The sequence below is a fragment of the Cavia porcellus genome, unplaced genomic scaffold, assembly GCF_034190915.1.
Source record: "Cavia porcellus strain 051 isolate PalLab524CR breed Dunkin Hartley unplaced genomic scaffold, mCavPor4.1 scaffold_5, whole genome shotgun sequence".
Lineage (NCBI taxonomy): Eukaryota > Metazoa > Chordata > Mammalia > Rodentia > Caviidae > Cavia > Cavia porcellus.
This window is the reverse complement of record NW_026947488.1, coordinates 34,447,439-34,462,014: the sequence shown is the minus strand read 5'-3', so window position 1 is coordinate 34,462,014 and position 14,576 is coordinate 34,447,439. Positions and strand designations below refer to the sequence as shown.

Sequence of the window (14,576 nt, the reverse complement as noted above, 5' to 3'; positions counted from 1 at the left end):
TGTATTCATTTCAGATGCCCATTTTTGGATCTTATTTGGATCTTTGAATTTGGAGGTCTGAGTTTTTTCAGTTCTTTATATGTTTTAGATAGAGGTCCTTTGTCTGAGGGACTATTGGCTAAAATTTTTTTTCTACTCTATGGGTTGTCTTTTTACTCTATTGATGATTTCTTTTGATGTGTAAAAGCCTTTTTAATAATTTTTAAAAGTATTTCCTATGTATTCTGGTTTTTGTTTATGAACTGTCTGCCTACCTGTATGTCTTCAAGATTTCTGCCTACTTTCTCTTCCAGTAGATTTAGTATTTCTGTTTTAATATTTAGATTTTTGATCCATTTTGACTTTAGTTTAGTGCCCAGTGATACATAATGGGTCTAGTTTTAGTCTTTGGCATGTAGAGATCCAGTTTTTTCAGCACTGTTTATTAAAGAGGCTATCTTTCTTCCAGTGAACATGTTTCACCCCTTTGTCAAAAATAAGATTTTGTTTTGTCAGTACCATGCTGATTTTATAACAATAGCTTTGTAGTATAATTTCAAATCAGGGATGTAATACCACATGCCTTGCCTTTGTTGCTTAGAATTGCCTTCGCTATTCTAAGTCTCTTCTGTTTCCAGATGAATTTTTAGAATGTTTTCTCTAGATCTGTGAGGTGTGATAAACGTATTTTGATCAGAATTGCATTAAATCTGTATAACAGTTTGGAGAGTATGGCTATTTTCACAACATTGGTTCTTTCTATCCATGAGTGAGCAAGGGTTCTTTCCATTTCCTGATATCCGCTTCAATCTCCTTTTCAGAGTACTGTGATTTTCAATACACACATCTATTACTTTGTTAGGTTGATTCCTAAGTATTTCATTTTTTTGGATGCTATTGTGAAAGGTGTTGTTTCCTTGATTTCTCTCTCAGTGAGTTTGTTATTTGTGTATAGGAATGCTATTGATTTTTGAGTGTTGATTTTGTAGCCAGCTACACTACTGAATTTGCTTATTAAATCACTAAGTCTTTTGGTGGAATTTTTGGGGAAAGACATGATTTTGAAAGGTGATGGCCTAAACTCATCAACTTATTACTTATCAATATGATGATTTATGAAATATTTCTTTCTGGATTACAGTGAAAAGAAGAGACTAGATCTGGAAAAGAAACTTTATGAGTATAATCAGTCTGACATATACAGGTAAGTGATGCGGTAGTGACAGTTTTTAAAGTAACTTGCAAATGTGAACCAAAATTTAAACCATGTTCTCTATTTTGTAGTTGAAATATTTTTACCACTTTTTTATTTCTACTATATAATGATTTGAATTGGCTGCTATAATTTTTTAAATTTTTTACTGTAATTTAATATTATCAACAATTTTTTTCATTATTCAGTGACATTATTATTATTATTATTTTTTGTCTTTTTCTTTTTTATCAGTACCTGGGATCGAACTCACGACCACACACTTGCAAGGCAGGCACTTATGCCGCTGAGCTAAATCCCCAGCCCCTGGTGATATTATTTTAAGAATATATTTTACTTAGATATTTTAAGTTCATGCGGTTTCTATAATAATTAAGACGTATAATTACTATGTTTGATATTTGAAAAAACTATAATAGGCAGGATTACCTGGTGTCTCATATTTTATGGATGTATGAGAATGACTATTAAAATTATTAATATAACAGGTTTTATACATATATACATATATATATTCCTCTGCAGGTTACTTACTATGATACTAATATCTTCATTTCTGATTTATAAAAACTGAACTTCATTCTTAAGTTAAATGTATGCCATTATCTCTAACATTCGTATAAAGAATTTCTGGTATGATGGCATTAAATTATGACTTATGCATGGGACACTAAGAGTGAGAAATGAAAATACTTGAGAAAGAGAAACAAGAATACTGTAAAACCAGATCACCCAGAAGTCTGTTTCCTAATCTTCAGAATTACCCTTCAGTTTAAAATGAGTGTACCTCCAAGGTTTCCAGTCAAGGTAGAAGCCATAGGCCCTGGCAGTTCCAAAATTGAGACAAGAAACAGCTGTCTTGAGGTGCTCTGGCTGAAGGCTCAGCCCGAGTCTTGGCAGCTGCCGTTTTGCCAGCTCTTTGCCGACAGGGCCAGGATAGCTGTAGACTTTGTGCAGCCTGTGCTTGGGCAGCTCCCTGTACCTTAAAATCCATGCTAACTAACTTGGCCCCCTGAGAAGGCAGCACCAGAGACCAGGGTTTATGGAGGTGGTGGTTACACAGCTGGAGAGGAGTCTGGGAAGAAGGAAATGGGAGGCGCCTGCTTCGGCTCCTGCAGACTTTCAGAGGAGCCCTTTCTCTGCAGAGCATCCCCACCCACTGTAAAGGTAGCCTGCTGGGGAGAGCTCCTTATGCACAGGTGTTCCCAGCTCCTTTTAAAGCGAAACCATCCTGGGAGAGCAGGAGATGCTGGGGAGATGAGGCTAGTGCTGCCGTGGTGGCTGGCAGAAGGAAGGTGGCAGGAGATGGACTAGGGCCCTGCAGGTGTCTCCCACCATGGCCCACCAGGTTCTCCATCATCAGCACATCTTTCCATCCTCCCCCTAAAATTCTGCACTGCCTGAAACTTCAATTTCTTAAGTACAACTGCTCTTTTGAGTATGGCACAGAAGCATGTTGGCTCTTTAGGTCAGTGCCTGAATCCCATCTGTGTGGGCTTATGGCAGTTACCTTAATCAGGAATAATGGTAGCTCTGGACAGGCATGCAGTGAGTTAATGCCCATAGAGCCTTAAAGCAGTGCTGACCCAAATGATGAACCAAGAACTTACTAGGAGTATTTTTATCAGTATTCTTGCTATTAATTCTTATTTATTGCCTTTAAACTCTCTTGCAGATGGTTTCTCCTGCCCAGAAATTTCCCCTTTATCTCTTTATTCTTGTTTTCCCAATTTTGCTTAATTTTATCTTTCACGCCTCAGCTGAAAAATACTTCCGCTGGGAAGGTTCTGTTTCCCCTCCCCCCAGTCAGGGTTGCCTGGCCTGTGACCTGTGACGGTGTCTTTCCTCTCCTGCATAGCCTTCACCAGGCTATGTTTACTTAGTGGACTGTTTTCCCTGTTGGCTGGACCTGACTGGTATCCATACGTGGAGAGCTGAGTGTATGAGTGATTGCATGGATGGGCAAATATATATCTGACTTGCTGACCAGCTTTGAAGGTTAATGAGTGGAGAAGGAACTGGAATGTAGAGGGAGAAGGCTTGGTTACCATGGAACCTGCCCAGCAGATACTAGACACTAGCAATGCGAAGCACCTTAGTATGAAAGACCCGGTGTCAGGTTTGTCTCCATATCTGTCATTTGTGTCCAACATGCAGTTAGGGCAAAACAATGACAATCCTAAGTTCTTGTTCAGGAAGAAGAATGGTAAACGGGTAACTGCAGTCAAAGCACATCATTACTAACGAGCATAATAGTTTCCTGAAAATTGTTGGCCTCGTGTTACAGATTGAAAGTCTGTTAGTGATTAGTGTGGAAAATCTCCACCAGCTTGGCAATCTGGGTTTTGAGGTGAATATGTTTTTAAAACTCATTTTCTTGGTGAAAAAATTTTAGATAATTCATTAGGCAACGACACAGTTGCTACCGTAATAGGCATTCTTGTGATGTCAGCACCTATGAAGAAGGATTGGGTTAGCATGTTGGTACCCTGAGAAGATCGGGTGCACTGGTCCAGGGTGTTCTTCGGAGCGCACTTTGGATGAGAGTCTCTGGAGGGTTTCCCACAGTTTGGGCGGAGTCCATGTATTATTATAAATATACTTTAGCCACCTGGTTTTTGGAGTACCTAACAAATATTTTTATAAAATGAGAGCTTTTCTGATATTTCAAATATTATAATTTCTCAATCATTTATATTGGATTATCATTTATAGTTATGTCCTAGTCCCATATGAGCAAATAACTTTGAAGTTATCTATTATATTAAAAAAATGTCAATGTGCTAGGAATCTGAGCGGGGCTACATAGATGCCACTCCTGAAATGATATTTCATTTTGAGAAATACATCCATGTAAAACTTTACCATGCAAGTGCTACCATGTGATCTTGTATATGTTTTTCAAGTGTTCTGCCATGATGCACCCCATGTGGGACCTCAGTGATGAGATTAATTCAGCTCTCAGAAAATGTCTATGCGCTCTGTCCTATGGACATTAGTGGCTTGGGTAAAATATCTTAGATTTCATTGTCTCATTAATGAATTTGTTAAAGAAAATTGTCCTCAGGCTTGTCAAAGTCTAACACCATTGTTTAAAAACAAAATCTGGTTTTTTTTCTAGACTTAAGCTGAAATATGTAAAACTAAAGAAATACCTGAAGGAAATATGTGAATCTGAAAGGAAGGCTCGTACTCGAAACCAAGAATATTTAAAGCAGCTGGAGCATGTTCAAGCTCATGTTGGACGCTTTATCACCAGTTCAGAAAAGCTTCAGGAACTGAAGGTGACACATTGTATTACACTATGTTTTTAAAAAACCTGTTTTCAGGGGAGTGGCAGTCACGAGGGTTCAGCTGGTTGCAGATAACATTAAGTATAAGCTTTCTCTTAAGTTGCCATGTGGCCACATTTGATCAGAGACATTGAAATTGCATTTCCTAACATTGCTCTTGCAATTGAGGAATTCTTGGAGAATCTGTGTCCCAGGGAGGGTCACTAGCCAGCCCCAGATGCTGTGTGTGACACCTGGTATTTGTTGGTGCAATGATCAAATCTGAGCAGCCTCTAGAAACTGCCTCTCTTTTTACAGGGTGCTGATTCTGTGGCTGGACTCTTCCCTTCTGGCCCAGCAGTGCCTTGGGGGAGCAAGAACTCCGGGAGTTCACCCTCATACTCTTAGGCCATGCAGCCCAGAGCACCTGCTCCTCGAGGCCTCTGGTGAGGGTACCTCATTCCTCTCCAGGGCTTAGTTACTCACAGCTTCATTAATCAGGGAAGGTGTGGAGGCCCTGCATGAGGCCTTCTTCCTGACCACTTGCCTTCAGTTTTTAAAACTGATTTCATCTCCTGCCAGTCTTCCTTTTGTTCCCCATGACACTGAGGTTTTGCAGGAGGAGGCCAGGTGTGGCCATTCTGAGTTTGAGATCCTATTTTCTGGAGTAGCGCCCTGTATTTCCTGTAAACCAGAAATGCAGATAAAGCCAGCACAGCTCAGGGAGCTCTGCAAAGAGGCAGATGCCTTGTAGCTTTGCTGATCCATCTGTTGCAGTAGCGGCTGTCAAGTCCTGAAAATGTGACTGTTATACCCGAGGACTGTGTTTTTCTTCCGTTAATTTTGAAGGAAATAGTAACAGCTGAGGCTTCACTTCCTCTGTAGTCAGTGGCCCTGTGGTCGAGGTGAGGGGGCCACCTGAGTGAGCCCCTTGTTACCATGGTGATCTCTAGATGTCTGTTTTACTGTGTCCCCCACCTATAAATTAGTAGGTAGCCACAGAGTGACAGTTTGGCATCACTGGGATTCTATGCTCCTCACTAATGCCCACCAGCCGGCTTGGGGTCCTTCGAGGAGAGTTAACCAAGTCATTTATTATGCTGGAGACTATGAGGCGGTGATTTTCGGCTGAGTGTCCTGACTTCTGTAACAAAGGACATTTTCCTCTTTTCTCTTACTTTCTTTTTGTATTACCTCAGTGGATTTAATTGTTATTCAGTCAGTGTGTTATTAGCTATAGTAGTTTTATGTTTTTCCTGTTTTTCAAACTTGGCTTATCGAAGTCTCCTTATTATTTAGGTTGCTGGGGATTGAACCTAGGGCCTTCTGCATGCTGAGCACATGGTCTACCACTGAGTGACACCCCAGCCACAGAGAATTAGTGTAGTTACTTCCTTAGTGGTGAGACAAAATACCTGGCACCCACAAGTTAAAGGAGAAAAGGTTTATTTAGCTCACAGCATTTCTAGGTTTCAGTCTATAGTTGGCTGGCTCCAAGACAGGATGGCATGGCAGAGAGGCATGACAGAGGAGAAACAGTCCATGGTGTGCAAGCAGGAAGCAGCTTTCCTCTTTCACTTTCTATTCCACCCAGGCTCTACATCTGTTGGTGGGTGCTACCCATGTCCAGGATGGGCCTTTTCATTATCCACACCCAGCATTATGTTAAACCAGTCTGTAGACTAATTTAGTTATCACACACCCTCCTTAATCCATATCCACACACTATCATGGTTTATGTTGGTGGCCCCCAGGCCTCATGCATTTACATTATGCATCTGTGATTAGTTCATTGTCTAGTGCTTGGATTGATGATGTCACTGCTACACCCACATAGGGTGGAGCCAGCATGTGATGTAATGGCAGGAAGAAGGCATGTCTTGCTCTCTTGCTGGTATCTGCTTTGCTGTTTGCAGCTGCCATGAACTGTGGCCCCGCCATGCCACCCTGCCTTGGAGCCAACTGAGTATGGACTGAAACCTCCAAAAACTGTAAGAAATAAATCTTTCCTTTCCCAACTTTGGGCATCAGGTGTTTTGTCTCAGCGACAAGTAAAAAGTAACTAAGATGTATACCCTAGATCCAGCCACCTCTGAAAAGCTCCAGGGGCTCAAGGTGGCAGGGTAGGGAGGGCACACAACACACATCTGGATACAGGGCATAACAGGAGTCTCTGTAGTTTGACTTCTGTGTCCATTTATCATAACTCCATTTTTCTGACTTATCTTTGCTTTTCTGCATAGGAAGATGTTCCAGGATTGTGCTATATTTTCCCTCTTTCCAATGTGAAATCAGCCTTTCACCACCAGAGCTGTGACTGCTTTCTGGTACTAAGAAGCTGAGGGTTAGCTGTATTCAAGCAGTAGCAGGTTTTGGGTGCAGCACTCCAGTTCTGTCTCTAGAATGCCTGAGTTCAAGAGCAGTTGTCTCTACATTATAAACCACTTTTCAGAGGTATCACAGAAAAGTAGTGAACAAAGCAAAGAATTTTGCTTGCAGAAATAATAGAAAATTTCCTCTTATTTTCATATTGTGGTTTTATTTAATTATTGACTTCTTAAAACCAAAGGAGTTTGAAAAGAAGAATTATCTTTTATAAATACTATTGAGAGCATGTGTTGTATATAATTATGACTTACATATTGAGCTACAAAAGAACATCAACATAAGGGATCATTTGAAAGAAAGAATAACAAACTCTGTTCTCAGAAATATGAAAAGCATGATCCATATATATGGGTCAAACCTTGCATACATGTTGCTTTTTAGAATTTTAGATAACAAACACCTCTAAAAGGAATCTGCTGATGACATAGAGGACAAATGAGGAGGCTCCAATGGGAAGGATGTGAGCTGTCCTGTCGTAGCCATTGTATGTCTTCAGTCCTGTGCTTGCTGTGTCTCAAACTGCAGACCCTGGGGTCAGAAACTAGTGAGCCACACCATGGGTTCTGGGTTCTGCACAGGGGAGTTGCTTTTCTTTGTTTTCATTGTTCCTTGCCACTTCCTCTTGTACCATGTCAAGTGGTGGCTGTAGGTGTGAGGACCACTATTTCTTTCTGGTGCTCCCAATTCAGGCATCTGAACTTTGCCTCCTGTGTTGCCTGACCCCAGGCAGATATCAGGACAGAGGTGTCTATAGGTGCTGCCTGTGCACCTGAGATTCCAGGGCTGTGTGCCTCAGAGCATGGCTCCTGCAGCTGGGTGGCAGGCAAGAAAGTTAATGCAAGTGAGGCAGTGTGGAGGACGTGGGATTCCGCCCAAATTATACCGAGTAGCTCTCTCCCTCTGTGATGTGCTGGGCCCACCTTATACACATACCATCAAAATATTTTAAGGTGGAATCAAAGCTAAAACAGAGTTTGAGCTGATTTTACTAATCATTCTGTGTTATTTGGAGACCAAAGAAGATTGTCAGGGCTTTTAAGGATATTGATGTGTTAGAAGTTTTGAAAGTATAGTTTTGGGGCTGGAAGGCTACATTGCCATTTGTCAGTGTTGGGTATAAAGAAGCTGGTAAACTTGGTGCCAGAGTGTGTGCATGAGTGTGAATCCTGTGAGGTTCCTGGCCCCCACTTGCTCTGCTCCCTGCTCCTGGCATTGGTTGTCTTGAGGGTGCCCTTTGGCTTATCTCAGAATCTGTATGTCTTATCTCAAACAGATTGGTTCTCCCCAGAGCAGCCCCTGAGAAAGGGATTCAGCCGGAAGAAGGTGTGTCAGGAGCCAGAGTGGGGAGATGACTGGAGAGGGGCACAGCAGGTATCACCTCTGCAGGTGACCACTGTGTTTCACTGCACAGGAAAACTCTGGCAAGTGGTTGGGAGCGTCTGGGCTATGTATTCCAGGCACTACTTGGCATGAATGGAGAACGGGTGGGTGAAGGCAGTAGGGTTAGCCAGGCCCCCTGTGGTCAGAGCAGCTACCTGGTTCTAGGAGTCTTAGGCACAGAGATCCTGGTAATGGAACTCGGAGCACCCAGAGTGCTCTGGGACAAGTGTAGAGCATTGCCAGCATGTGCATAGCCTCCCACAGCCGCAGTGCCTGGCACAGGATCCCCACTTTGGGTACCTTTTCCTTGGTTATATTTTTCGTAACAAAGGCTCAAAAGTGGTCTCCATGTGTTGGCCTAATTGTGTGAACACACCCTTCACACACTAACACACATGCATGCACACACTGTCACACTTAACCCGACATGCATATTTGCTCCCTCTTCTCCCTGCTCTCTCCCACCCATAGGCTCCCTCCATCTTCATCTGTCCCTGCCATCTCTTCCTTGTCCCTCATCCAGGCTTCCTGCCTTTGCTTATCCCCAGCTCCTGCCTCTTTCTCCCCCAAAAGCCTTTATGTCCCTACCCTTTATCTTCCCACTCCTGTTCTACGTCTTCCTCTCCTGCACACATGTACTCCTTACATATACTCACTTGCTCACTCACACGTACCCATAGCACTTTAACCCTGCTGAACAATTTGCATGAGCCCTGCATTATCTCCTCTCTCCCTGTTCCCTCCCTCCAGAAGACCCCTTATTTCAGGAAGCACTTCCTGCATGGGGTTGGAATTGTTTACCTGTCTGTCTGTCCTCTTCACAATGAGCTCCTCATCTTCCAGTTTCATTGCTCTCAATATGGCACGCAGTAAGCACTCAGGGAATACTGAGGGACCACCCTGCGCCCTGATGGACAATTAAGTCTTCTGTATTTTTTGTTGTGTCTCTTAGGGACTGTGAACAGTGATGGGAGAGCTGATGTGGTATTGATTATACTATGTCAGTGATGGTGAACCTTTTAGCGCTTTCTGTGATAACAGCCCTCTGCTGCATGCACAAGTGCCTATGGCTCCCCTTCCCACCCTCAGCCTCTCCTGAATATATTTCAGTGAACGAGCTGCAGGAACCCATGTGCATGTGTAGTGAAGCGGATGGACAGTCACTTCAGTTGGGTTGCACAGCATTACGCCAGTGCCGTGAAGCAAATAGTAACAGAATGAGTTAGTAGATGCTTAGACTCAGTGCCCCCAGTTTATTCCCGAAGACAAGATTTCCCAGCTGGAGCAGAGGATGAGGGGATTGTTCTAGAGCAGCTCTGTACCAGGCCATGTTACTGGGCATGAGTTAGGTAGACCCTGAAGCAGCAAGTCTAACTGAGCAGTCCAGGCCACGTGGCAGGAAGAGCACCAGGGCGGATGCCTGTACCAGTAAGATGGCGTGCTGTCTAACCTGCTGAGGAAACACCAGCTGTCTAACAGATGGAGATGCAAAGAAGACATGGACTCTGACATTGAATTACATATGTCTAGCAGGGGAAGTCTTGGAAAGGTTCGCCTGTACAGTATTTATAACTTTTTAAAGTGGTACTAGGAATCTTCAGAGCTGTAGAGCACAGCTGAAAGCCCCGGTTCACCCACATTCAGGGGTGGATTTGATGGGTAATAACCAGATGTCCATTGGAAAAATGAAAGGTAAAGAAAGATCAAAGCCCTTTTAGATATCAGTCTGTCATCTCAGGTGATATAGTTTATGTGTATCAGTCATAATACAGGAGCACATTTTTATTTCAAAATACTGTGTACAGTTTTTCTTTGCATCAGTAATTTTAAAAAAGAGACCTATAGTTCAGTAACTTTCTCAGATGCATTGAGAACAAACTAAATTGAGCTCTTGAAGATACCTTTCTTACTATTATCAGAAAGCCCTTATGCAATTATCATTTCCATTTTGCCTCAGCATAATGAATTGAATAAAACTCTCATGCTTTTCTGGAAGTGCTCTGTCTTTGGAAGGTACAGCTCTGAAACGACCCCATGGTGACAAGATCAGGGACAGTGCTCACTGATCTCAAAGAGTGCAAAACACATTTGTAGTCACAGAAAAAAAGAATTTTTATTTAACTTCTAATTATATATTATGCTTCTGTCTCTTACTGCTTTTTAAAGATAATTTCTCATGGAATTGGTAAAAGTATGCCTGCTTAAAGATCTTAGAATTAAAACCTAAATATCTGTAAATTCAAAGGTGTTCATATAGAACAGACATGTAAATTGTGTTTTCATAATTGCTTTATTTATTCATCTTTTCTATTTTGTCATTTGTATCATGATCTTTAAAACTTTAATTATCTATTTAGATCATTATTGCCCTCCATTATGATAATAGCATTCTGCTACAGGAAAAATATATCCCCATTATTAAAATGTGGGGCATCATATAACACCTTCTAAAATCTTATGAGGGAAATGCATCAGCTTTGATTTATTACTGCCTGTGTATTTTATGTGTATGTGATGACACAAACCCAGGCCTATGTCATATTCAAGCCAAGAGCTACGGAAACAGCTTCCTGAGTTAATGACCCCATAGGTGTGGATCTAGTTGCAGTGCATACCTGCCTAATTTAGAAAATGTATGAGTACTGTATTTCTCTGTGTTGGACCACAATCAGGGACTTTGTAAGCTTTGATTACTAATGTACTGAATTAAAGTGCTTTTTATGCCTTGCATTTAAGTAAAATGATTGATGATTTTATGATTGAAGCACTTTCATCATTTATAGTGAAATAATGATCCAGACATCTTTATATAGTTTTTAGCACCAAAGGAAATTTGAATTTATAGTACTGATGACTATCTACAGAGTATTTTTATTCCTAGAAAATGGAGTTGCTTTAAATTGATGATCTAGCAGATAATACTCTCAATTGCTGTAACTACCAAGATTATGTTATGGAGATAACACATAAATAAGAAGTGAGTGGTAGTGATATTTTTCCTTTGTTCAGGACAAAACTTTTTAAAGAAAACACTAATATTTTACTTTCATATGAAAGTAACTGGATTTTCATAATAACTTTATGATTGTCAAGCTATATAATATGTGTATATATCTGTATCAGAATTTTATTCTGTAAATAGATGTAATGCTAAAAAGTCCATCAAATCATGATTTATTTATCTAATGTTTTATAGAATTCAGTGTTTGCTATGTGTTATTTATGAAATTGTCTAAGGTAAGCTGAATTTCTTGGAAGCATCAGCTTTTATTATCTGCTTCACTTTTCCTTTTATGTTGTAAGTACCGCGAAATGTGGACATTTTCTGGTTGTAATGAAATCTATCATAAAATCAGATTTTGTTTATATTTAGATTGAATATGAGACTCAAATAAAGAAGGTGCAGCTGATCTCCAAAGATAGCCTGGGAATAAAAGGTGAACTGAAAGACGAGGGCAGAGAAAAGGTAATAAATTAAAATAATAAACTTTCTGTTTATAGGTGATTTCTGAAATATTTGTATTTTAAGATAGTTTAATAAAATTACCTTATTATAACATGTTTTGATTAAACCATAAGTGATTAAAGATTTTTGCTTTTGTAGTATTGCTTTAATGTCTAATTAAATTGACTGAAAAGCAGTCACTTTGGGGCTAAGATTTAGGTTCCAGAAAAAACCTGAGTCTTGTTAGTAGGTAAAGTTGTGGTTTCTAAATGATGTTTTGTAGCTACTTTTTGTCTTACTTTGAGAAATATTTTAAATGAAACATAAACAAAATGTTCATTTGACTTCTTTGCTCTCTGCATATAATTTTGTACATTTTAACCTTTTCATGGAGAAAGAAAGAAAGATTGCATATCTAAGCAATAGACAAAAAGACTGGCAAGGAATACTTAAATAAATTCTGCTATGTATCTGCTGTAATGCAGGCTTCTAATCCTCCGCCTATCTCCATATAAATGATTCTGTTCAAGACCATAGATGTTTTCTTCACTAAAAGCAGTAAAGCTCTTTTAGATGAAATGTCTAAAAACATCTTGTAATAACTTGGAGCATGCTGGCAAGAGTAGTCACTTGTGACTATGTGTGAAACCCCCTCAGCCGGTCGATATTGTAATAAGCAGAAATGTTCGCATCACTCCATTATTCAGAAAAGCCAGCAGCGTGCTTGTTCCTTAGGCTGCAGCATTCATTAAGAAAAGCTTACTGGGCTGAAAGCTGGGAACTGATGATAACGGGATATGATTTTCATATTTAATGCTTTCCTTGGAAGAGTGTGTGTGCTACAGATTGATAGAAGAATCAACTGCTACTTTACTAAAAGACTTTCAGGTTTGCCCTATAGCTACCGATGGAATCATTCAGCCAAGAAATTAACTTTTTCTCCTTTTACCTGCTTTATATATCTGCTAAGCAGGCTGCCTGGCTGCCAGTAAATGTTATTATGCAGTTAACTGTTTGGTATTTAAGACTCTTATCAGAAAAGAAACAGAGGCCACACTATTTTGTTTTTATAGTAGGGGGAAGGTTTTAGTTTTTCTTTCTTCCATGCATTAGCAGGCATTAATCTGAGTTTATAGAAAGTTTTAGTTTTCTTTCTCATAGATTAGAAAGTTAAAAACAAACAAACAAACAAACTAGAATTTAGAGCATTCTTTAAACTGTAAGATACAAAACACCAAGCCCCAGCAACCTTGACCTATATAAAAAGGTCTTTAATGATAAATGATCTGTATGCCATTAGATGTAGGCACAGTGTGGTATGATGTGATAGACTTCTAAACCATTCCATTTTTCTGTTTGACGTTTGGTCATGAAATAATTGGTGTGTTTTTAATCTGTAAAGCAGTTTATGCTTTCTGTGCTGCTCCTGATAGACACATCCTTAGTACAGCAGTGTCAATGGTACTTAAGTAAAACGGGAGACTTTTTTTTTTTCTATTTGCACTATTGATTCCTTACTTTGCATATGGTCATGGAGTGTTCTTTTAAGTCGTATTTAAACAGAGACAAGAGACATACTGCTGACAACTCCTTAAAATGTTTCACTTAATTAGAATAGAAGTGTTTTCCCTTATTCTAAAAGGTGCCATCTCCTTGTAAGCTTTGACTTTTGACTGCATGTAAGAATCAATTAGGTAACCTTTTGAGAAACTTGTATCTTGCCTTTTCCAATTTTCTATTGATCTTCAGTCAGTTAAAAAGTAACTATATTACAGCAAAATCATGGTGTAATCCTTGCTTTAGACTAACTTCCAAGCAGTTCCATATCCCATGAGTTCTCTTTGTTCTCAGAAATTTGAGCACCTCATCTTGAGGCAGCCACATAAATTCGTCTCCACGCTGAGTTGTTGGTTTCCAGTGACTTTCCTAGTTCAGGATCTAGCTGTCCATTCAGTATCTAGCTGTTGAGCTGCTCTGTTTAAGATGCTGCAGTAGGCTCCTCTGCGAATGTCACAATTTCTGCCCTGAAGGTGCTTTAAGAGAACATTGTTCTTTCTTTGGCACAGGAAAGAGTGTGACATGAACTGGTTCCAAACAGGTGTAGTCTTACGGGGACAGCCAGGACCACTTTCTCTGTTGTGAGTGGGTCATCCAGGCCTCGGAGGAGGTGTTGGAGTAGGCCTTGGAGGAAGAGGAGGCTGTTGCTGCTGGGAATTTGCAGACAGGTGATTTGATAAAGGAGAAAGAGCTGGCAAGCCCAGAGTGTAGGTGCCCATCTGGCAGAGGTCCAAAGGACTTGTTGGGAGCAAGGTGGAAGTGACTTTGAACAAGGGCATCTGGAGACTTTGTACCTGGAGTGCAGATTCAGTCTGAGAGGCCTCCTCCTAGGGTCAGCACTTGTGCATGTGTGGTGGGTAGGCGAAGGACTTTGGCGCAGGGCAGCGGGGTCCAGAAAAGCAGCTGCAGGAGGTGAGGCTAACAGTGAAGCTTGGGCTGGACTAGAAAGGGCACATGGAGCTGGAGCTCTGAGGACAAGTGCACAGGAGTCACTCCACCATGCCTGTGCCCAGGCGGCATTGTAGAGGAAAACATTAAAGAAGGGAGAAGCTCCAGCAATTCAGCTGAGTATTAAAAGGTAGCAGTTAGTGGCTGTACAGCAAGTACGGAAGTGTAGTTGTCCCCTAGGTAGTAATTTGGATGTCAGGAGAAGTCATCAAGTAGGTAGCAGTTGTGTTTTTACATAAACCCTGGTTCAGTTTTGCATTAAGGAACCCACTATGTGCAAGCATCCAGGGTTGTGTTCTCTCAAAGGGTAGAAAACTAATCTGCTTGCCCTCTCAGCTTGTTTCAGCTTTTACTTAGAAAAAAAAGAATAAGATAACAAAAAGATAAAATTCAA

At 40.6% G+C, this 14,576-nt stretch overlaps 1 protein-coding gene across 2 annotated transcripts in view; it reads left to right on the top strand.

Annotated features, from left to right (window-relative positions):
* The window catches only part of Kiz (kizuna centrosomal protein), a 92,991-nt gene that overhangs the window by 7,060 nt on the left and 71,355 nt on the right, over window positions 1–14,576 (top strand). For both annotated transcript variants that reach the window (XM_013159927.3, XM_013159926.3), the window contains exons 2-4: window positions 1,121–1,183; window positions 4,314–4,476; window positions 11,606–11,698. In XM_013159927.3, the coding sequence (XP_013015381.1) occupies window positions 1,121–1,183; window positions 4,314–4,476; window positions 11,606–11,698 (319 nt within the window). The remainder of the gene's footprint in view (window positions 1–1,120; window positions 1,184–4,313; window positions 4,477–11,605; window positions 11,699–14,576) is intronic.